This window comes from Pinus tabuliformis, chromosome 2_1 (genome assembly GCF_031772625.1).
Source record: "Pinus tabuliformis cultivar Carrire ecotype Pingquan chromosome 2_1, CPIR1, whole genome shotgun sequence".
Taxonomy (NCBI): Eukaryota; Viridiplantae; Streptophyta; class Pinopsida; order Pinales; family Pinaceae; genus Pinus; species Pinus tabuliformis.
In genome coordinates, this window is record NC_142299.1 from 152080947 (window position 1) to 152106481 (window position 25535).

The 25535-nt window shown below is 39.4% G+C and overlaps 1 protein-coding gene across 1 annotated transcript; it reads right to left on the reverse strand.

The window, feature by feature from the left end:
• Window positions 1-1771: 1771 nt before the first annotated feature.
• LOC149199193 (uncharacterized) lies at window positions 1772-14387 on the reverse strand. Its single transcript, XM_089400484.1, has 3 exons — window positions 14364-14387; window positions 13087-14256; window positions 1772-2566 (listed from the first exon to the last, which is right to left on the reverse strand). The coding sequence occupies exons 1-3, from the start codon at window positions 14385-14387 to the stop codon at window positions 1772-1774; spliced, it is 1989 nt and encodes a 662-aa protein (XP_089256610.1).
• Between the last annotated feature and the right edge of the window lie 11148 nt (window positions 14388-25535).

Below are 25535 nucleotides of genomic sequence, written 5' to 3' on the forward strand. Positions count from 1 at the left end.
GCTGTTGTAGTGTGTTGTAGAGGTTCGGTAGCTGATTCCATGCGTCCATCCAGAACCGCACTGATCGACCATTTCTCACTTCCCAGAAACTGTGTTGTTGGATCATTAGGTAATGTTGTTTAGCGGCGTTCCATATAAGTGAACCTTTTTCAGTGGGTGTGTATCTGATCAGTTCTTCCTGTGGTCTATGGTTGGCGTATTTGGCGGTCCAAATGGTTGCCCAAGGCTTGTTGGGAGCAGATAGCCATTGCCACCAAATTTTCGCGCACATGATTGTGTTGCTGTGACTGGGGTCCCTTAAACCTATGCCCCCTTTTTCTTTAGGCTTACAAACTGTGGTCCACCTTACCAAGGCCCATTTGCGATTAGTACCTGTTGCGCCCCAAAGGAAGTTGCGCTGAAGGGCCTTTATTTTTTTGATAACCCATTTGGGCGCAGCCAAGATTGAGAATAGGTAGAGCGGCATAGCCTGTAGGACAGCTTTGATTAGCACCAAACGACTAGCAATGTTCAGGGTTCTATGAGTCCAGAGATTGAGGCGAGATTCAAGCTTCTCAAGGAGCATACGCCAAGAAGCATGCTTAAGGGCAGAATCAATGAGGGGGGCTCCAAGGTATTTAGAAGGAAGAGAGTCTATGGAGAAGCCCAGGATTCGAGCAATGGCAAATTGGGTGACAGGGGGAGTGTGGAAGAAGAAGATCTGTGATTTAGCCTTATTGATACTGGTGCCTGAAGCCTCAGAGAAGTCATTCAGTAGGGATTTGAAAAGAGAAGCTTCCTGAACTGAAGGGTACCCAAAGAGCATATTGTCATCCACGAATTGTTGATGAGAGACAGCAAGTAAGTTGTGAATGGATAAACCTTTGAGTTGCTGGGAGAGGAGGACTTGCTTGATGTGGTGACCCAGGCCTTCTGCCATTAGCACAAAAAGGAAAGGGGATAGAGGATCTCCTTGCCTGATTCCTCTAGATGGACTAAAAGGACGGGAAGGGATGCCATTTATAAGGATGGAGAAGAAAGTTGAAGAGATAAGGCTCATAACCCATCGCACCCACATAGGCGAGAAACCAAAAGCTGTTAACATTTTTTGTATGTATGTCCAATTGAGCTTATCAAAAGCTTTTGAGAGGTCAAGCTTGAGAATCATACCTGCTTGTTTGGAATGCTTGAGGGAGTGTATGATTTCATGTGTGAGGATGATGCCATCCAGAATCTGTCGTCCTTCCACGTAGCTCGATTGTTCCGGCGAGATGAGCATGGGTAGTAGCAGCTTTAACCTGTTGGCGATGACCTTGGATATCACTTTGTATATTACATTGCAGAGTACAATTGGAAGAAATTTGTCCGGGGTTCTAGTGATTTCTTCTTTAGGGACAAGCACAATGAAGGTAGAGTTGAGTGAGGGTAAAAGCCAATGAAGAGTGCGCGATTCCTCCACCACAAGCCAGACTTCTTCTTTTATCAGCTCCCAGAAAGTGTGGAAGAACGTAGTGGTAAAGCCATCCGGGCCAGAGGCTTTGCCCTCCTTGAGCTGGTTCATAGCTGCATCCACCTCCTGTTGCGTAGTTGGGTACAGAAGGAGTTCATTATGCTCTGCTGTAATGATTTTAGGCACATTTTGAATGATTTTTCCTATAGCTTGCCACCTATCCGCATGCAGCTCTTGATGAACCTGCTGGAAATGTCTTAGGAACTCCTGCTCAATCTCTGAATGGTTTTCCACTCTCTCCCCTTTTGAATTCTGAATGAAAGAAATGGTATTGTGCATTCTTCACTGGATTGTGGTTCTATGGAAGAATTTGGTGTTCCTCTTGCCTTCTTTCAGCCATCTAATCCGAGACTTTTGCTTCCACAGTATTTCCTCCTGCTTCCTTCTCTCCTTCAATTGATTATGAATATGTTGTTCCTGAGCCAGGGTCTCTTCATTGTGTCCCTCTGTGATGATTTTTTGCTGGAGCTCTTTCATTTCCTTCTTTAAATCCTGCTGTGCTTGAAATATGTTGCCGAATGTCTCTTTGTTCCAGCGCTTGATTTGAGCTTTAAGAAATTTGAGCTTTTGCTGAAACTGAAACATTTTTGTGCCTTCTGGCTGAGGGAAGGAGGTCCATGTGGATCTGATGAAGTCTTTGAAAGCGGGGTGGGAGAGCCAAAATGCTTCGAAGCGAAATGGTCGCCTAGTGGCATTACCCGGTCTTTGCCACTGGAGGGAGATAGGCCAATGATCCGAGCCTGAGTAAGGGAGAATTGATGCAGAAAGATCTCCTCCAAGATGCACCGCATTGTCAGAAATGAGGAATCTATCAAGTTTGGATGCGATTTGTTGCCTCCCTGTTCTTCGATTACTCCATGTATGCGTGCCGTTGCAGAATTGCATGTCAATTAGAGAATTATTTTGGATGAATTCTTTGAAGTGGGCATCTTCCTGCTCCAGCCTAGCTCGCCCTCCTTGCTTTTCTTCTAGCCTGGTTATCATGTTATAATCGCCCCCCATGATCCAAAGAGGGTGGACTCTGTTGAGATTGAGCGCTTCTATTGTATTTAGAACCGCGATTTTGTTGCTAGCTTCCTGTGGGAAATAAACGTTGGTTAGATGACCATGAATGTTGGTACCTATAATGTGAAAGGTGGCTTGAATAATGTGATGAGAAGCATGGATGTCTGTCAGCACTATCGCTTGAGTGTTCCATGCGATAGCCAGTCCACCCGAGGCCCCTGAGGCATCCACTGCAACCGAGTGACAATCTGGCCATGCCCTGGAAAGAATGTTTCCAAGAGTGATACTGTTACACTTCGTTTCTTGGAGAAAGAAAATCTGCGGCTGCTCCTGCTTTATCATGTTTTTTATTAATCTGAGTTTCCCCGGGCTATTGAGCCCTCTTATATTCCATGAAATAAGTTTCATGATTCACTACTGGGGGAGGGCTTGTAGTACTTAGTTAACTTAGCATACCTGCCTGAATCTACCAGGATTTTCCCTATAGCAATAGTTCGTTGGAGATTTGTTCTTCTCCCTCGCTTTTTAGAATCTTTAGGGGGAAAGCCATTGTTATGAAACCAGCTCAAGAAAAGATAGAAAAGATAGATCAACGCCTTAGAATTCAGCCTCTTCGAGGGGGCAACCTTCTTTACATTATGTTAGTGTCGGTCTTGAGCCCTCCATCAGTGATCAATAACTCTTTGCATATGCATTTATAGGTGTCTCATCAGTGTCAGTTTTGCATCCCACTAGGCATGCCATAACACTGAATGGAGGAGCTGGTCTTTGTTCCCTTCTTGGCTTTGCTGGATCAGGTCATACAACAATGTAATTGAGTCATACTTGTTTTTGTTTTTGTCTTGAGGTCCCATGGTCTTAGGTCTAGGGTTTTGAGTCAAAATCTTTTCAAGGTCATGAGTCATGGTCAGCAAGTGCCCAGCAAGCCGGAAGGAGTTTTGTACATATGTTTCATTATCATTTTCTTCAGCTACAGTTCATTTTATGCCTTGGATTTAAAAACCCTGTTTTTAAGTCCAAGGCCATGTGGAATTTGAAAAAATAAAGAAATTCTCAAAAATTTGTAAAAGTGCCGGCAGTAACCCTGGTTCCTTCGCTACAGTCCCTCAGGCGGTCAACCTGCAAAAAGAACGGAGTCAAACGCATCAAGAGAGCTCATTTCAGGACAAAAAGACTCTAAACAGTGTTAAAAAGCAAAGCAAGTTGAAAACATTAGAAAGTGGGTTCTAAAGTTAATTTTTTTTTAAAGTGACCCTATAAAAGCTAATTTCCCTCTCAATTCACTCTTATTGTGCATTTGAAAGTCAAAAAATTTGTGTTAGAGGCAAAAGGAGGCAATTCGGGCAAGTTTCTGCAAGTTCCAAGGTTAGAAGTGGTGCGCGACCATTCTGGACAGGTGCGCAACCACCTGGGTGCGCGCGACCAAACGGAGGCCAAAGCGCAGTGTTAAATAACACGGGCGCGACCAAACGAAGGGGCGCGACCATTCTGAGGGCGTGCGCGACCAAAATTCTGCCCGCCTTGAAACTCTCCCAAACGCTCAAATTCACTCAAATTTACTCAAATTTTTAAAGGTATGCCTATTCCACGTGTTGTGTGATGGTGTTGAGGTTACAAAAGAAGATTATGATGATGATTTTATGCCAAGAATCCATAGAAGATAGGTTGAATTGACTTGATGTTTTGCATGCATATGTTTGACTGTTTGTTGTTTTTCAAGGCAACTTTTTCCTAGTCCCTCCATTCATTTTCCCAAAGTTAAATTACATATGTTAACATGTCATTTTCATTAATCTCATTTGCAAGAAAAGCTCAAACCCTACCCCCAATCCTATGAAACCCTAACCCCTTCTAAACCATTTCAAAACCCTAGTTTCCCCCCATGTGTCATGTTCAAACCCTACACTAGTATATACAACAAATTTACATATGTAAATACACAGCAGAATGAAAAGAAACAATATAAAAACAAAAAGAAAAAATGATAGCAAGGCATGCTTATGAATATCACACAAAAAACAGTGAAAAATGTAACTTGCATAGCCTTATAAAAACAAAAGAAAAATGACCTCTTGCTGTGTAAATGTCAAAGATTAGTAGCTGTATGGTGCTCATGACAAAAATTCATTAAATATACAGCTGCATAGTTATCAAAAGAGCAGTTTTGCTGTGCTAGGGTTTGCAAAGTGACATGGTATTTATCTCCCTATCCCTAAACTCTGTTTTCCCTTACCTTTCCCCTCATAAAAACCTTGATTCAATTGCTCATTAATCCCCTAAAATCCCTATGCAATTGATACCCTTCCCTTTTGACAAAGTATGTAATTGAAGACCCTAATTCACATATGACAAAAGTATGAAAGCTGCCAGCATTGTAAAGGACTGCTGTTATGAAATATGGTTGGCAGCATTGTTGATGGGTTCCTACTCCCTAACCCTAATTCCCATATCCCTCCATCTCCCTAATTCCCTTGATACAGTCCCTTTCCCATTTCCTTTTCAAATTGTCATAAAAACCCTTCTCTTCCCCTTGTAATCAAAATAACAAAATCCTGTTTCCCATTTAGTATCAATGACCATTTCAAAAGCTATGAAAAAACAGAGTATGCTCTTAAAAGACATTCAAAGTCAAAATTTAAGGAGAGCGGCCTGTTAATGGTTTATAAATGATGCTGCCCTATTCCCCTATGCCCATGACATCATTCCCTCCATGATGAAGATTTTCATTGTCCTTTCCCTTGGTGCTTAAAAAACACAAATTTTCCCTAATAAAGTATTAATTCGCAAATGACGAAAGATGGAATGACATGTTTAGCATTGGGTGATGATTTCCTTCAGAATTCCCTGCTTATATATATATTTTTCCCTTTCCAATATGTAAATTCCCTCCCCTAACATGTCCCTCATGATGTTTCCCCTTGAAAACAGCATACTTCACAGCATTTTGCAGGCAGGGCAGCGGTCATCTTGACTTGTTTATTCCACCTTGCTCAATAACACCATGTCAACCACTGAGACTAATGAGCAAGGTGATGACCGGTCTTCTTCTACAGAGGTTGAGACACAGCAGAGGCCTCGTAAGGGTGGCAAAGGTGGTCATCATAGTGGTTACATGTTTGCAAGGCTAAAATGAAAATTCTCCAAAGGAAGCTGTCTGAGGCCCGGAAGAGGAAGAAAAGGACAAACCCACTCCGTATCTTGGCTGAAGCCTCCCTCACTCATCATGGTACTGATCAGCCTTGATCTAGCATCAAAATGTGAAAATTTTGAGAATTTTGGAGCATTTTGGAAATTTTTGGTAAAATTACAGGTTTTGCCCACGGTTTGGTCTCACCCGGGTGAGACCATTTTGGAGGACTGCTCGGAATTTTGAAAACTTGGCATTTTTGGAAAGGGCATGCAAAAAGAAAAATTACCAATGCTTGGGAGAAGCCTGGTTTTGAGTTTTGAGCCTCCAAAAGCTCAAAATACATCAAAAAAATGACTTTCTGCCCACTTTTTGAGTTGCAGAAAGTGACCTTGGGAGAAATGGTTTTTGAGGGGTCAAATCAACACCAAATTCAGAAATTCCACTTGGGATGGAAAGTAGACAGGCCAAGCTTTCCAATGAGCCATCTTGCACCTGATTTGGACCAGTGGAACCCACTCAAAAACAGCTGTGAAGGGGCGCGACCAGAACTTCCAGATTTGCCAGAATTCACATTTTTGGTCAAAAAACACTGTTTTGACTATGGTTGACTATTTTTACTTGTAGATGATGGATAAATGTAATATTTTCATGGCACTTTGGTAGATTTTATCTTTCTTTACCCTTCTAGAAGCTTCCATGATGTAAAAAGTGAAAAATTAATGCATGGATGAGTTAGCTAAGTAATAGAGGCAAGTTGTTTGGCTGCCTATTTTCTAGTTCTTAGTTTAGAATTTGTTCAAACTGCTCCTAGAAAGCTGAGCTTGACCCCTAGAGGTGGGGAAAGGAGTTAGATGGTCTAGATGGTCTATATTATGCTCTCTCCTTCTCATTTTGATGGTTGGACTCTTGTGTAAGGAAGCTTTATTGTATATTGTGCATCTATTTCTGCAATTGAAGGCAAGGAAAGGCAGGGTTTTACAAACATCTTTGAGGATTCTTGTGGATCTGATTGTTGATGGTGTGTTCTCTACATGTTCTTGTAAGTTTGTTTATGTGTTTCACATCTCTCTTATGCTTCTAAATTGGACAGATGAAGTGGTAAAGTTTGAACTCATGTTTTGACATGCTCAGCTTTTTAGTTTGTTCAATTTTAATGTTTTCTACTGTCTAGAGAGGATTCGAATTGTGTGTTTGCCCTCTTTAGCTTCTCCTCTATCATCTCTGATCATCCATCTCAGATTAAGACATCAGCACTCATTCCTACCTTGCCCCTTAGATCCCCCTGTGAAAACTGTGCTCAATCCCCGCACCTTGAATTGCACTTCCACCAATTGCCACCAAAACCCCCACAAATCATCAAATCAAACCCCCTATCAATTTACTAGCCTAAAATCTTTATTTTTAATTGGTCAACCTAAACATATTGAAAGATCTATCAAATCTGACCCGAGCGAGCCTTCTCATACCTCGTAGGGCTAGCTACGAGGTGAAATGGTTTGATGTAGCCTTGAAGATTTACTTTTCTCAGCCTAGGGTGAAATCTCAAGCGCTAACACATTACATAAATGAACAATTCTTTGATGATACAAATGACAAAACCTCCTTTCTATATATAGAAGTCTAAGGAGTCACAATATAATCCAGTCGACCTAACAATAATAATATAAAGCCACAAAAATAACAATAGAGGGATTCTATGGGGCACATAAATAACAATATGGGGTAATAGGGGCACAACAATATAAATAAGGGGTATAACTACAATAGTAATGGGGTAATCACTAGTATTATAGGGACCCAACATGCCCCTCTCCTTCAAAAAAGTGTTGTCCTCAACGCTTGAGTAGTTTTGGATACTTCTGCATAAAATTCTCATCCTCCCATGTGGAATCTTCAGCGGATAAGTTCTTCCACTTGATAAGATACTCTGAAATTGATCGATTTCGTAGCTGTCGAGTTCTTGTTTCTGTGACTGCTTCCGGTTCCAATATAATTTTTCCTTCCTCGTCAAGTTCTGGCAATATTGTTTGAACTGGGAGCTTGTCGCCTATAACCTTCTTTAAACATGAAACATGGAAAACTGGGTGCAATCGAGAAGCTGCAGGAAGCTCCAATTTGTATGCCATAGTACCAATCTTTTGCAACACCTTGTACGGACCATAATACTTTGGTGATAATTTATTATCCTTCTTAGCTTGCTTTAGGGACATTTGCTTATATGGTTGTAGCCGTAGGAATACCCAATCACCTACATCAAAACTTCTTTCACTGCGATGTTGATCTGCCTGTTGTTTCATTCTATTTTGTGCCAACACGAGGTTATCCTTTAAGAGTTGGAGGACTTGTTGTTGATGTTCGATGTGATGTTCCACTGCCTGAACCTTAGAATTTTCTCTTAAATATGATGTGATGGATGGTGGTTGATACCCATAAAGTGCCATAAATGGGGTCATTTTTGTTGCTGTATGGAAGGAAGTGTTATACCACCATTCAGCCAGAGGCAACCATTTGACCCATTGTGTCTGTTTATCAGATACAAAGCAACGAAGATATCCTTCCAAACATTTGTTTACTATCTCAGTTTTCCCATCAGATTGAGGATGATAAGATGAGCTATGAGCTAACTGAGTACCAAGACAAGAAAATAATTCTGTCCAAAAATTTCCAGTGAAAATGGGATCTCTGTCACTTACAATAATCTTTGGGTTTCCATGTAGCTTTTGAATTGTTTCCATAAATGCAGTAGAAACTGTACTGGCTTTAAATGGATGTGATAATGCACAAAAGTGTGCATACTTGGTAAGTCTGTCAACTACCACCATGATGACACTCTTTCCCTCAGACTTGGGTAAACCTGTGATAAAATCCATTGAAACCTCCTCCCAACGTTGGCTTGGAATGGATAAAGGTTGTAATAGACCCGGTGTCTTAATTGTTTCAACTTTATTTTGTTGGCAAACCAAACATTCCGCCACAAACTTTTGAATATCTGATTTAAGGCCATCCCAAAAAAATTCCTTCTTAACCCTGTGGTAAGTTTTTAAAAATCCTGAGTGCCCTCCTAAGGGAGAAGTGTGCAATTCCATAAGAATCTTTTGTTTTAGCTGGGAATTCTTACAGAGGTATAAGCGATCTTTGTACCATAACGAATCATTTTTCCAGCTAAATGTATCAGACGTACTGGAATCTTGTTGTAGCTTTCGAATAAGTGCCCACACTTCTTCGTCATTCTTCCATTCCTCCCTTGCTTCGTTTATCCAATCTGGTTGGATAATAGAAATGGCACACAACAATGCTTCCACATCCTCATCCTTTCTTGAGAGTGCATCTGCCACCACATTTTGCTTCCCTTTTTTGTAGATGATTTCAAAGTCATAACCCAACATCTTTGTGACCCACTTTTGTTGCTCTTCAGAGGATAATCTTTGTTCTAAAAAGTATTTAAGGCTATCATGATCCGTTTTTACCTTGAAGTGTCTTCCCATTAGGTAGGGTCGCCATTTCTTAAGTGCATGGAGTATTGCCAACATTTCCTTCTCATAAATAGCTTTGCTTAAAAACTTTCCCTTGATTGGACGACTTTCAAAAGCAATGGGTCTTTCATCTTGCATTAGAACAACACCAATTCCATTTCCTGAAGCATCACATTCCACAATAAAGGTTTTTGTGAAGTCCGGTGTAGCTAAGACCGGTGCTTGGCACATTGCCTCTTTAAGATGTTCAAAGGCCTTTGTTGCTTCGGAGTCCATGAAAATGCATCTTTCTTCAATAATGTTGTTAGAGGTGCTGCTATTCTCCCATAATTCTTAACAAACTTGCGATAATACCCTGTCAACCCAAGAAATCCTCGCAGATGCTTTATGGATGTGGGGATTTTCCATTCCTTAATGGCTTTAATTTTGCTAGGGTCTACCTTAACTCCTTCATGAGATACAATATGACCCAAATATTCCACCTCCTGGACTCCAAAGAAACATTTGGATCTTTTTGCATATAATTGTTTCTCCTCCAATAGTTGTAGCACCCTGTCAACATGTTCAACATGATCCTTCCAAGACTTGCTGTAGATTAGTATATCATCAAAAAATACTAACACAAATTTTCTAAGGAATGGTTTGAAAATTGAATTCATCAAACCTTGAAATGTTGAAGGTGCATTGGTAAGGCCAAAAGGCATGACCAAAAATTCATAATGACCCTCATGAGTTCTAAATGCCGTTTTCGGAATGTCTTCAATCTTCATTCTGATTTGATGATATCCCGAACGAAGATCCAACTTGGTGAAGTAAATTGATCCATGCAATTCATCCAGTAATTCATCAATGACAGGAATGGGGAACTTATCTTTAATAGTGAGCTTGTTGAGCTCCCTATAATCCGGACACATGCGCCATGATCCATCCTTCTTGTGCACCAATACTACTGGAGCAGAGAAAGAACTTTGACTTGGTTGAATTATACCAGCCTCTAGCATTTCTGCAACCATACGTTCAATTTCACTTTTTTGGACATAGGGATATCTGTACGGCCTGATGTTTGGAGGAACACTTCCTGGAATCAGATGAATAGCATGATCATGATCACGCATAGGTGGGAGACCTTTGGGAGTCTCAAATACCTTGGAATGATTGTCCAGGACTTTTTGGAGATCTGGAGAAATAGATGATTCCAATGTGGAAACATCTAGCGAACATAATTGTGCAATTACACCTCTTTGCTCCTTTTTTAGAAGCTTTGTCATACCATTAGAGCTGATTATCTTTCCTGGTTTCCCTGCAATACCCCTTAATTCAACTTCCTTTCCTTCCGTAGAAAATTTGATGAAAAGTTCTTGAAAATTAAAAGCTATTGTACCCAAGGATTGTAGCCATTGGACTCCTAGTACAACATCAGCACCTCCCATTGGAATGGAAAGCATTGGGCTAGTCAATACATATTCTCCCATGGATAGCTTGATATTATGGCACTTTCCAGAGCAATTTATTGTTCCTCCATTTGCAATCATCACTTGACACTCTGGTGCTGGATATAGGAAGCAATTCAATTCTTTTGCTACCCTACAATGAATAAAATTGTGGGTGCTTCCTGAATCAATCAACACTATTACCTTTTTCTTCTTGATTTGTCCTTCTATCTTGATGGTTTGAGGAGTGGTAATTCCCGCCAATGCATTACAAGATATGGTCGGATTTATTTGTTCTTCATCTAGGCTTTGTTCCTGGAGTATATCTTCTTCTTTTGACCTTTCTTGCTCCTTTTCTTCTTCCTCTTCACAATCTATGTAGAATAATTTCTTCTCAGCACACTTATGACCTTTAGTGTATTTGCTATCACAACTGTAACAAAGCCCTTTTGCTCTTTTTTCTTCCAATTGTTGTGGTGTCAACCTTATAGGTTGTGGAAGACTAGGGCAACAACACTTCCGTCTTTATAGTTGTGAGTGGTATGCTTCCTGGTTGCCATAATTTTGCTTTCCATTTTTCTTGCTAACCTGAATGCCTTCTCTAATGAATCAGGTTCCCAAAGGCGAACATCATGTTGGATATTATCCTTTAAAGACCCTATGAACACATCAATCCTATGCTCCTCTGGAATATCTTTTACCCTTATGTTCAATTTTTGGAACTCCTCAATGTGCTCCATTACTGAACCCTTTTGTTTGAGACTTATCAATTGGCTAAAAAAAGTGTTGCTTTTTGTATCTCATAATGTGCTATCAATTCTTCCGTAAAAATTGCCCAAGTGATAAATTTTTTACGAGAGCAAAGCCATTGATACCATACAAACTGATTTGGTTCCAAATATACAGTTGCCATACGTACCTTTTGTGTGTTTTGCACATTATTGAGATCGAAGAACTGCTCCATTTGTAATATCCATGTGGCGGGATCCTTGCCATCAAACTTCCTCATATCGATTTTTGGAATATGGTGGGTCTTCGATCCAACATTAGCATCTATGGAATCATGATTAACATTTCTTTTGTTCACATCATGAGTTTCCTTTACAACCTTTTCACCATTAGTAAGTATTTCTTGTAGAAAATTTGTCAAATCTGTCTTCAATTTTGCCATGTCTGTCTTCAAATCTGCCATGTCTCTCTTCAAATTCATCTTCGAATCATCCATCTTAGCTTCCATGCCCTTTATCTTAGATTCTACGCCATTTATCTTAGATTCCACGCCACTTACTTAGCTTCTGTTAGCTTTTGTGAGCGTGACATTTGTTGCACTTGTTCTTGTAATTTTGATATATCATGTAGCATTTCTTCCTCTTCTTCATGAGTCATGCTAGAGCTTTCAGGTTCCTTACTAGGTGTTTGCATTTTCTTTCCTCGGGGCATCAGTTACCGATAATAATGCTTTACTATGCCCTTTGAATTTCGTTAAACCAAGCTTACACAAAAATTTAAAAAAAAAACTACACACCTTTTTTCACTTTATAGAAGCCTGATATTGAATCTGATGTATCTCTGTAATTTCGGATCATCCAGTTCTGAAATTATGACCTGTAGTAGCCTTCTGCGTCCTCTTTCCAATGCCACAAGTCTGACCCAAATTGGATTCTCCAAGGAAGAGTTATGTGAAATCTCCCACAGTGACTTGCTTTTAGACTAGTTCAGTAGAGCGAACTTGTACGACGTGCCACGAGTCACTGTTTCAACCTTTGAATCTGAAACACATATAAAAGAAACTACAGTCCGTCCTCTTTCTGTACCTTCTTACGAAATTTCAATCCGATCCCCAGAGAGAAAGTTATGACGATTTTCCCCAGGTCACCTGTTTTGAATGTAATTCAGGAGTCTGCAAAAAGACCAACTTCCTCAGATCATATCTCCACAAATATCGCGCGAAAAGCTCTGAAATTCGGACCCAAGGTTCAGCGCAATTTTTTCTCAAATGGGTTTTTTTTGTGACTTCTGAAACGTCACAGAAAAAAAAGTTATAGCGAAAATTCCACGATGACCTGTTTGGAGCAGCGAAACCCTAGAATCCAAAGCTCTGATACCAAATGTTATGAAACCAGCTCAAGAAAAGATAGATCAACGCCTTAGAATTCAGCCTCTTCGAGGGGGAAACCTCCTTTACATTACATAAATGAACAATTCTTTGATGATACAAATGACAAAACCTCCTTTCTATATATAGGAGTCTAAGGAGTCACAATATAATCCAGCCGACCTAACAATAATAATATAAAGCCACAAAAATAACAATAGAGGGATTCTATGGGGCACAGAAATAACAACATGGGGGTAATAGGGGCACAACAATATAAATAAGGGGTATAACTACAATAGTAATGGGGTAATCACTAGTATTATAGGGACCCAACAGCCACCATCCCAGTGACTGCCCGGTTGGATGCCAAGTTGTTGTTGCTGGTAGGCCCTAGATATAATGACTTCCAATTTGCTGATCTGGTGCTCTAGAATCTTATCATAGTCCTTTTTTTTGCAGACCTGCTCGAGCTCCAGAATGTCAAGACCACTTAGGTCAATGCTCTCAGGTTCTTCATCCATTTGTTGTGCCTGGTTCTTTTCATCTGCAATGATTGCTAAGCTTAAGGACTGACTGGGATCACCGTCAACATCCATTTCTTTTGCTTTCCAATCTGAGATCTTGCTGGCCTCCTTTGGGGTGTCAGTGGTAATAATAGGGGAGCGGGATATGGAGGGGGAGCCGGAGGGATGAGGGATAGCGAAAGAAGAGGAGGGCTTAGGGTTGGGCGTCGAATGCAGAGAATGGTCAGCTGAGGTTTTAGCAAGGACCTCAAAACTATTGCTTGTTGAGGGAAAGGAGGCAGTGTCCTGCTGGGGTTTCTTCCCTGTGGAGGGTTTCTTGTGTGTTCTTTTATGATTAGCAACTTTGATGAAGCCATCTTGGTCCGGTTTGTCTGAGGGAGCAGAATTTTGGGCCTTGGCATTTAGAGGACAGTCTCTAAAGAGGTGCCCCAAAGCATGACACCTTCGACAGCGAAAGGGAACATGTTCATAATCCAAAGGTTGAACCCATTCATAGTCATCATGGAAAAGACTTACCGAGTCCGGGAGGGGTCTGTCCAGCCACATGAAGACGCAGATACGGGCATAGGAGGTGTATCTGCGCAGCTTCGTCTCTTCCGCCGATTTTATGAACTCCCCCAACCCATTTCCTATGTCTTTGAGTGAATCTTCATCCCAGTATTCCATTGGAAGTGAGTACATCCTGATCCATACTGGAGCCCAACTGAGGTCCTCCTTGTCCGGGTTAAATCTCTCCACCCACTCTCTTAAGTACAGGCCCACTGAGTTGAAGAAGTAGGGTCCTTCATCCATGATTTGATTTCTATCTTCTATGCAAATGAAGATCGCAGTAAAGAACCCCTTCGGTCCTAGTTGCAGGGTAACATGGCCTTTAGGCTTCCATTTGGCTGAGATCCAACCTTGCAATGCCTTTTCTGTTGGCCAGAAGCCGATAAATTTTCCAATAAGCGCGTGGTCCTTCATAAACTGGATTTGCCCATTGATCCTGTGGCTTGGAAGTTCTATCTTGGGCCTTTCAGCAGCCACTGGTTTGCATGTCTTCGATGTGACCCTAGGCCGTTCCTCTGACTCTGGTTTCCCATCTGGTTTCTCTTTGCTCTCTTCTGTCTGGTGCGTGGACGCATTTGTCTTGTTTTGCAGTGGAGAATCTTTGTTGACCTCATCTTCTTGTACTGGCTCAGAAGGCAGAGTTCTTGGTTGCGCTGGATGCTCACGAATGGACCAAGGGAAAACTCCATTACCGCGTTGGTGAACCAAGGGAGAGTTGTTACTTTTTGGCAGGCGATCATTCTGAAGGGGGCAGGGTATGTGCAGGTCGCGCAGTCTGCGCCGTCGCAGGGTTTTTCAGAACCCTAGATCCAGAGCTCCTTGTGAATTCATTTTTATGTGTTGAACTCATATATAAATCTTTCAATACATAAAATAAAGTGTTAAAAGGCTAAATACATATATAAATATGCTAAGTGATTAAATAAAGAGATATAAGGCTGCTAAAATATTTTGAAATTGGTCATTTAAAAATATATAATCATTGATTCACCCCTATCAATAATTACCTATTTTCAACAATTGGTATCAGAGCCAATGCCTTTTGTATCAGCCTAACAATTGTAAGTTCAAGATCTAAGCTATAAGAATGTCTAGTTAGGAAGGGTGTTCAACAAATAAATATCCTTTGTTCAATGGTATTAATGATACCTTCTGGAAAATAAGAATGAAGACATATCTAATGTCCCTTGATGTAGATTTTTAGGTTGTAGTGGAGAATGGCTATGAAGAGATACCTATAATAGGTAACCAAGAAGGAAAGCTTGGTTTTATGTTCAATCAAAAGTTGTGAATGTCATCCTTAGTGGGCTAACTGAATGAGAATTTATAAAAGTAATGTTGTGTAAGACTTCCAAAGAAATGTGGGATAAAATGAAAAACATCATGAAGGAGATGGTAAAGTAAAAATGTCTAAATTACAAGTCTACAAAATGAAATTTGAGTCATTGAGAATGAACGATGATGAAGACATATTAAAATTATTTCTTTGATTTGATGAAATTGTTAATGTTATGAAAGGTATAGGTGAAAAAATGGAGTCTACCATAGTCCAAAAGGTGCTAAGATCACTCCGTGCCAAGTTCAATCCTAAAGTGTCAGTTATTGAAGAAATGTGTAACATTAAACAAATAACAATGGATCAATTTCTTGGCTCCCTAACAGCATACAAAATGAGAATTAAAAAAGGAAAATAAACCACACAAGATGCAACATTCAAGGCATATAAGAAATCTACAAAAGATCGGGAATTCTCACGCTGAGACTCAGATGAAGAAGAAGCGAATTTGATAATAAGATTGAAGGAAGGGATAGGTAAGTATAAAGGAAAATTTCCTTTTAAGTTCTTTAATTATGGAAGAGTAGGGCATTATGCCTCAAAATTTCCATATAAGAAGGAAGAGAATAATTTTAAAGGGAAAGAAAATAAAAAATAGAGTGAAGAAAGAGAAAAAAAATTAAAAAGAAAAGATTTTCTATAGAAGGAGAACATAATGAGTGTGAATAAGGTGAAGTAGACCTTGAGGGGGAGCTTATTAGCGCCCTAGAATAAATTTATAGACTCAAGAAGAAGAATAAGAAACAAAGAAATATTGTTAAAAGATGTTAAAGAATAGCCTAAGTTCGAAGAACTTATTTAGTTAAAAGTTGAATTGGAGGAGGCCAAAAAGGTGGAAGACATCCTACTAAAATAGTTAAAAGAGAAAAGAAAAGAGTGTGAGAAGTTGGAAGAAGAAGTAATTACCTTGAGAAAGAATCTAGAGAAAGCACAAGCTGAATTGAATATGAAGCTTAAACATATAAAGGGGTCTGAAAAGTTGGACATGATACTTGATGCTTAAAGATATCCACTTATGAAAGTTTATTTAGGATATGAAATAGAAACCAATTAGAAGAAGAAAAAAGATTAAAAAAACCATGAAATTTGCCAAATTTGTCATAAGAGACATGTGAAAATTCCCTTGAAACACAACAATTGGAATTAATTCTCCTAAATGATTAACAATTTATTAATTTTAGATTAATATCAAATTAATCACACTACAATTTCTTCACAAAAAATAAAACACCGCGGAAGAAAAATTACGAGCTCATAAATGTTATCGCACACAAAAAATTAACACCATTGTGTTTGGACAAAATTCCTCGAAAAAACCCAATGTGGGAAAACTGGTGAAACAGATGCGGGTTTATTTTACTATGCAACAATTAATTCTGAGTACAATCATAGGAAGCCCAACTGGCTATCCAAACAACAAGATCTGATATAAAATACTTAGAGAGAAGAGTTATCTCCCTCCATAGGAAAACCCCAACCTCTTAAAACTAATCATCTAACCTTTGTGTAGGCCAATTTTGCTTATGCCGATCTATGTGGCTATGCTAGGAAAACTCGCACGATACTCTTGATTTTTCAGGAAAAAATCGCTTGACCATATTTGCGACCCGTCAGAAAATTTCGCGCGACTCTTGCAGCTAATTTGGGCTAGCTGTGTCTTGGAATACTTCAGTCACTCGCCTTCTACCTCTCCGTAACTGGAAATCTTCCTCTAGATCACTACCTGTGCTCCTCTAAGACTTTCCACTCGATCTATCAAACTGTCTAGATCACTTAGTGTCTGCAAAATCTCACTTGTGCATCCTTCTAGCTCAAAATTTTCTCCCTTGCTCAATCTCTACAACTGGGTAGCTTGATCTGCCAAGGATCTCGCACATTAACTATATTCTCCATCTACCCATCGACCTCTTCTTATAATCTCTAGTTGAGACTTCAACGAACAAGATTAAAACTTAATCAATTGTTGAGATTATTTCTTAGTCGATCTGTGTGAGTTTCTAGAGGATTCACACTTTTCTCAATTAATTTTTATTAATTAACCCCTTTTCTTATGTTAGACTTAGGAAAAATTAAATAATGGTTAATTAATTTAATTGACCCATTTCTAGGTGGAATTTCCAGAAACACTTCTTGGGTTTTCGAAATCGCATGTGTTTTAGCCTCTCCACAAAGTTTGGAGACTAGAACACCTCCGATGCTACAAATACTAACACTCCCTCTTAGCGAGGAAGGTGTTCTAGTGTTGCACAACTACTACAACACCATGTCTTTATACCACCATCTGTCATGCTGTTGATGCTTGACCATTGTGACTTCCTACCACTACCCACCAACTACTGCACAACTCTAATGTTGCATCTGTGTTTTTTCTAACACTACTATATCATTTCCAACTCTGCATCTGCACTACAACTCCCTCTCAACTGTTGTTGCTGCTACTGCAACTACTACAACTCAGAATCATCCAAAATACAGAATCAACTATGATCAGTAATGCATATGTCTCCCGAGTCCTTAATGTTACTAGCTCATTCACTACCTACTCGGGAATATGTGCTACTACTGAGCCTCCTTCTTTGTTGTTAACATTGCTCTACGCTCCTCCACATCTGGTTGCTACTAATCTACAACCATCACTCTGGAGTCTGATTGCATCATTAACACTGATCCATCGTGCTATTTAATACGGTAGGCCCTTGTAGAAAGGTAATGATCCATGAGGTGGACCCCTAAATGGACCCTACCCATATCTCTATAACATTGGGGCTATAGTTCAAAATCACCCCACCTATTCCCTAGATCTATAGTTGTAAACGTGGCAAACTGTCACTGTTAATTGAAAACTGAAGGTGATATAGAAATTGTAAGTGAAATTTTATATGTGTTTCGGGTAATGGATCATGTTACTAAACACTTAAACAAGTAATTTTTAAACAGAATTAACAGTCAAATAGAGACAATAAACCATTTCAGAAACACATAACAAAAAAACATGATAAAGGAGTTCACCCCTCTTCTAGGCTACATCTCCTGGTCCAACTTCCAATGCAGCGCCTCTTTCATGATGCTCAAAAATACGTGTTTACATGAATTTGTAGTGCTTAGAATGCAAAACAAATGTCTCCAATGGATACAAAACTGTAAAAAATCCTCATCTAGGTTCTTTATGCACCTCATTTGGCCAAAAATTGAGAAATTTATGCCTGTTACAAGTTTTTACCCAATTCCATAGCTAATCATCCTCCAATTTGACCCAAACCTGGCTTGGGCACCCCAAACCCGGAACCAGCGCGCAAATCTGGCCTACAATCCCACCTGATGGGAAAAAATTTCGGACAGTTAAACTATCCACTAATGCCCAGTTTTTCGAAAATTAAGGTCATATAAGGGCCACATGTCCAAGTTTCGGGGCTAACAGCCTACTCCTGTCGGCTGGGCCCCCAACTACTTGACACGCAGTCATATTGGCCCCATAAAATGTGGAGGTGGTCATTATTTTCCAGTGCTAAAGGCTTTAATTATCAGGTGCTCCTTTCTGTTTGGTAGTGTGATCATGTGATGACCATGTGGCCCAAGGTTGGCCCCCTCCATTCTCCATGCACCCGATCCTATAGAGGGTCATGTGACCCTGGGGCTGGTCCCTTTACTCCTCCGCCCGAGGTTCTTTTGTAAGGGCTCTCGGTCGATGTTTCGTGGGCGGTGACCACAGGGTTGGGGCTAAGCCCTGGCCCACGGTCCTACCCCTGGATCCTTGTGGGTGCGGTGACCAGGGTTGGGGCTTAGCTCTAGCCCTACCTCCAAATCGCCAACATTAACAATTAAATTAAAGTCGTGAACATAGATTATCAAGTGCCATGGTGATGGTGTAGTGGTGTGGCATGTGGTTGGTTGATGCTAGGTCGTGGGTTCAACTCTGGTGGGTTGCTTGGCCCAATCCATAACAAAATTTTAATACCCTTTCTAGAGGCCATGTGGTAGCCAACCATTAGCCCACATGGCCCTCCTTCATTGGCCCACATAAACGAACCTCTAACCAATAGAATTTCACCATTCACAAGTCAATCAACAAGAGACACTTGTCAACATACCATTGGCTTAACTATACATAGCCAACTGCCCAGTCACCTGCTTAGTTAATGTATGGACTGCTGGCTGGGTGTACCTTAAACCCAACTTTTAAAATTTTAGTTGTTTGGCAATTCGATCATAACACGACATCGGAAGCATACAATATCGGTTTTGAGTGAAATGAGTTGTGTTGGATTCATATCACCGAGATCTATCCAATCGTATAGGTTTCGAGCATTTTTTTAACACTTTGAATTTTGAGCACTAAATTGATCCCTTGGATCACTCCTCCCCATTGGAAGCTTTTGTACCTCCAAAAGACTACTTTCATTCAACAAATAGATGAGGATATAGTTCCCTAACCCTTCTAACCTCAATTGATTTAGTTTTTCTTGGATTTATGCCTTTGAGACCAACACGAAGGTACTCCACATTCCCTTGTTTTGAAGTCCTTGTCCTTCTGTCAAGGATGGTATCCTATTGAAATTATTTAAGAAGTTCTAGTGAGAAATTTTCTATCGAAGGAATTTGAACATGTTCTCCTTGATCATCAATCAAAGGAGGATCATATAATCTCAAATTCTCAACATTAACAACTACATACATTTTCATATAAGGAGGCAAATCCAAACGGAAGGCATTGTTACCAATATTTTATAGAATCTTAAAAGGTCCATACCTTATTGGTTTCAACTTTTTACCTTCTCCTTTAAGCCTCTCTTTTCTAATGTAAAGCCAAACTTCATCTCCAACTTGAAAATGATGGTCAACATGATGCTTATCATGCCTTGTATTGTACTTGGCTTGGCTTTTTTCCAGCCATTCTTGAACCATTTGATGCACCAATTGAACTTGTTCAATGAACCGCTTGGCCTTATCAATGTCACTATGACCATCAATAGCAACATCCTTCCCAAAGATAAAATCTAAAGGATATTTTCGTAAGTAACCAAATCATGCCTCAAATGGAGATGTTTGAGTCGATGAATGATTTTCCTAGTTATAAGAATGTTGAATGTAGTGTAAATGTTCATCCCAAATCTTAGGATGTTTGCTGCAATAACCATGAAGAAGATGTACTACCATTATGTTCACCACTTCTGCTTGACCATCATTTTTTTGATGGAATGTTGTGCTCTTTTTCAACTTCGTGTCCATGAGTTCCCATAATCTTGAACAAAAATTCCCAACAAATCGATAATCTCGATCAGAAATAATGGATTTCGGCAATCAAAAATGTAGCCATACACGTTGAAAGAACATTTGTGTAGTCTGTTCAGTCGTAACCTGCTTCTTACAAGACATCAAAATACACATCTTGTTTAAACGATCCACCACAACATAAAGATAATTATGGGTTTTTTTAGACATGTGCACTCCTCCTACAAATTCCATACACTACAACAAAACCAGCGATTAGCGTCCCTTTTTACTTCTTTTTTTGCATCTAGAGCCCATTTTTGGTGCTATTTGCATCCATTTATCAAATATGGTGCAAAACTTGAAAAGTTTGCATCAAGTTTTGCACCAAATCTTACACCAAGTTTAGCACCAGGTATTGCAATAGGTTTTGCACCACGTTTTGCACCAAATTTTATGCCAAGTTTTTTGTCATCCTTTACACCAGGTTTTGTTCCAGGTTTTGCATCAAGTTTGGCACCTAATTTTGTTTGACATACTTTTGCATCCTCATTTGCATCCACTTTTTGCACATACACTTGCATCAAATTTTGCATCGACTTTTTCATCCTTTTTTGCATCCTTTTTTAAATCATTTTTTGCATCCATTTTTGCATCCATTTGTGCATCCCTTTTGCGCCAAGTTTTACATCGAGTTTTGTGTCTAGTTTTGCATAAAATTTTGCATCTACTTTTGTTGCATCCACTTTTCCCTCTTGTTTGGCATCCATATTTACATCCTCTTTTGCATCTATTATTGTACCCACTATTGCATCTAATATTTTTGTGCCACAATTAGTGCCTAGTTTGGCACCTCCTTTTGCACCCACTTTTGATTATAATTTTGCATCCACGTTTGCATCATCATTTGCGTCTAGGTTTTCATCAACTACTACATCTATTTTTGCATCCTTTTTTGTATCCAATTTTGGACCGGGATTTGCATCGGGTTTTGTGTCTCGTTTTGCATCTACTTTTGCATCGACTTCTATTGCATCCACTTTTGCACACAATTTTGCATCCACTGTTGCACCCATTTTAAATTTCACTTTTTGCATCCCTTTTTACATCTTCATTTGCATCATACTTTGATTCTTTTTTTGCATCTATCATTACATCCACTTTTGTTATGCCACAATTTGCACCATGTTTTGCACTCACTGTTGTATCCACGTTTGCTTCCAATTTTGCATCCATGTTCACATCCTCTTTTGCATCAAATATTGCATCTATTTTTGCATCCACTTTTATGTCAGGTTTATGCATTGGGTTTTGCATCTCGTTTTGTATCTACTTTTGCATCTATTTACATTATATCCATTTTTTGCATCCAATTTTGTTTTGCATGTTGCATCAATGTTTGCTTCCACTTTTACATCCATTTTTGCATCTTATTTTGCATGTTTTTTGTCTATTGTTACATCCACTTTTGTTGCACCATATCTTATGCCTACCATTGCAACCACATTTGCTTCCACGTTTGCATCCCCTATTGCATCCACTTTTGTTTCATCCATTTTTGCATATACTTTTGTTTCCATTGTTGCATCCACATTTGTTTCACCACAATTTGTGCCAAGTTTCACACCTACCATTGGACCCATGTTTGCTTCCACTTTTGCCTTCATGGTTGCATCCAAGTTTGCATTGACAACTGCATCTACTTTTGCATCCACTTTTGTGTCAGGTTTTTCATGTTGTTGTGCATCTACTTATGTTGTATCCACTTTTCATCCAATTTTACTTCTATTGTTGCCCCCATTTCTATGTTCGCTTTTGCATCCCTTTTCCAACACTCATCATATTTTCTGCATTGATGATATTCCTTATGGCATTGACAATTATGAACAATTGATGACAATGTCAATAATATTGACAATGATGAAAATGAAGATGATGGCGATGACATGAATTGTGATTGTGATGATAAAGACGATAGTGGTTACAATGACAATGATGATGATGGCAATGATTATGATGATGACGATGCTAATGACGTTGGCGAATCTTCCCAATTTTAGATGTTGTCATTGTCATAATCATAAGCATTATCTTTGGTGTCATGATCATCATTTTCATCTAGGTCATCATCAAAAACAATAATGGCATGAATGATGATGATGCATGATTACAACAATGTCGATAGAAATTACATTAATGATGATGATGGGGATGATAAAAATGACAATGACGATGATAACGGTGGTGATGATGATCATCATCGATCATCTGTCAAAAATAGAGTTGTTATTTCTCTTACGTATATCAATGTGTCCTAAACAACCCTTTTCTAGCACTGATCACATTTTTTTGGTTGATGATATTTCTTACAACATCTACAATTATGAACAATTGCAAACAATGTCCATAATGATGATGATGATGGCATGAATGGTGATTATGATGATAATGTAATGATGGCAATAACAATGACAAGGATGATGGTGATGATGATGACAATGATTATGATAATGAGAATGACCTTACAATCTTATGGATTCGTGAACAATTACTAGTTTCAATACCATCTTCTGGATACGTATTACTATCATTCTTCATGCATTACATTTCCATCGACATCTCTACTCTGAGTAGTGGATGGCATGTCATCAATGTATGCTAATTTCATCAATTCCTCAAATTTTTCACGTGGTAGTGCTCTCTTCAATTCTTCTCTTCTTCTCCTAGTATGGTTTAAAGGATGAATTGGATCATCTCGTTGAATTCTTAATGGTCTAGTTGGATATTGATCATTAATAGGTGTATCATCAACATCGTTTACCTATAATTAAATGCAACCATTATTTAATGTTAGATAGCAATTACTGTATAGAACATGGATCCATTTCAAAGATATACGCAATAAATTACTCAACAAAACAACATTATACATGTATACAATAAATTAAAAATATTATTTTTGAACACATTATTTTAAAAACAAGCCACATTAATTTCATATTCTTAGATTTTCTATCTTAGGAAAATCCAAAAAAACAATTGTCTCAAATTATTCATCTATGCATGTAGTATCATCATGACCAACCTCTTGTTCATTGTGTTGATTTTCTATTTCATTTACAAACTCCATTGTCATATCCTCTTCCACCCATTTCTTTTTGCGTGATTTAATTGTACGGCGTAGGCCACGTCCATATGCAGGTATTTGTATTGGTCTATCAAAATGATTAAACTCCTCATTTTTTCTGATTCCATTGCCAACCTAAAATAATTGATACATGCATTATTTTTTCCAAGGTTAGAGATTAGACTATATGATGTACTTATATCGTCCATTAATTTATAACTGAACTTATTTATAACACCCACAAAGTATAACAATTGTATCAAAGTATTCATTCCATGTATTATCATCATGACTAACCTCTTGTTCATTCCCAACTTTGGTTGAAGATTAAGATGTCATCTAAATACACCACCACAAATGCATTGGTGAAGGGTCACAAGATGTCATCCATCAACTTCATGAAGGTTGCAGTAACATTCGTCAACTTGAAAGGCATGACCAACCATTTGAAAAGTCCCTCCTTAGATTTGAAGGCAGTCTTCCACAAATCAGAATTAACCAAACTTCAAGTTAATATTGCTGGAATATTTTCCCCCCTTGAGCTGGTTCAGAAGGTCATCAATCCATGGGATTGGGTACCTATTATAGACAATGATTTTGTTTGGCACCCGATAGTCAATATAGAGTCTCCAGGTCCCATCCTTCTTATGTACCAATACAATCAGACTCCCACAAGGTGATGAGCTTTTCCTAATGTGCCCTTTCTGCAACAACTCCTGAATTTGCCTCTTGATCTCATTCTTCTCCAGAACACAACGTCGATATATTTATCCATTGGGAATGACGTGCTTGGGGTCAGATCGATGGAGTGCTTGACCTGACAATGGAGAGGTACCCCCGCAGGTGAGGTGAAAATGTCCTTGTACTCCTCCATGACCTTGTCCATCTGCTACTACTGTGCGGAGGAGCCATGTTTGGAATTTGTGGCCACAATCTTCTTCTTGTCCTGAGGGTGAATCATAACGAAAACAAATTTCCTAGTCTGTGAAATGATCTTACTACATTTCTTTGCAGAGATCAAATATATGGTGGTAGGCGGGGCTACTCGAGCTAAAGGAGTTGGAGACTTTTGGCTAGTCTAGAGAATATCACAAAACAACTCCTAAACTTCAATGCACTCGCTTTCCAACACATAATAAGAAAGGGCAACAAGTTGGTAAACATGCTTGCCAATGAAGGGCTCAACTTCACTTTAGAGGTCATGGAATCTCTATGGGAACAAATTTTTGTTGCTCAATGGAAGCATGAATGTCAGGACATTGTTGAACAAGACAAAGTTCCCTAAGGTGGGTGCACAACATTAATTTTCCTGATTGACCATGATCTGTAGTAATCATATGAGAGGGAGGCAAGATGCCCACACCTAGCGACCTGCATGGCATATCTGCCACCACCATCACAATTCTCAGTAGAGGATGATATTTATGGTATTAGAGGCATTTGTACGAAAGGAGGTGGGCTACTATCATTTCGTAGATCTCACACTCTTCGAATCGAGCACACATTCATGTTTTTGTGTAGGTGAGTACACCACTGTCATTTAAAGAAGAAAAGCATATCATGTTGGATCATTAAGAGAAAAATACAGCCAATTCTCGAAGCCTTTAAAATAGGGCATATGGTCATGGGGTCCTGCAACACTCTATCAATGACTCTAGCTTGCAAGCGCCATGTAATCGTCGACGTTTGCACTTGCAATCAACCCCTTAGGATCTCCACTTTCGGTTATCATCCATGCCTCTCCTTTACAAGGATCTCTATCAATCAAGTTTGGTCTTCTCCTTTACTCCCCTTGCAACTCACTTCAGGATTGGTTCTTTTCCACAACCTCCCTTCTTGCTCCGATTTGGAATTTCGGATCTTGTCTCTCTGTCCCCATGCTTGGCTTTATTTTTGTTGCAGGTTTCCTCACCTGAGCCTCCTCACAATTTTAACCCCCCCCCCACTTTCAGTTAGAAAGGTTAACCTCTATCTAGTTTATTTTTACCCACCATCGACTTGTTCCTCCTTTCAATCGACTTTCTGCCGCCCCTACCTCTCACTCAGTCATGGTTCGATGTTGCACCACCATCTCCACAGAGGCAGAACATAGGGGCAGATCGAGTCAACCCCCCTCTCCTACTCCTCCCTCCCTGCATGCCTCCCATGCTCAAGATTCCACCGGAG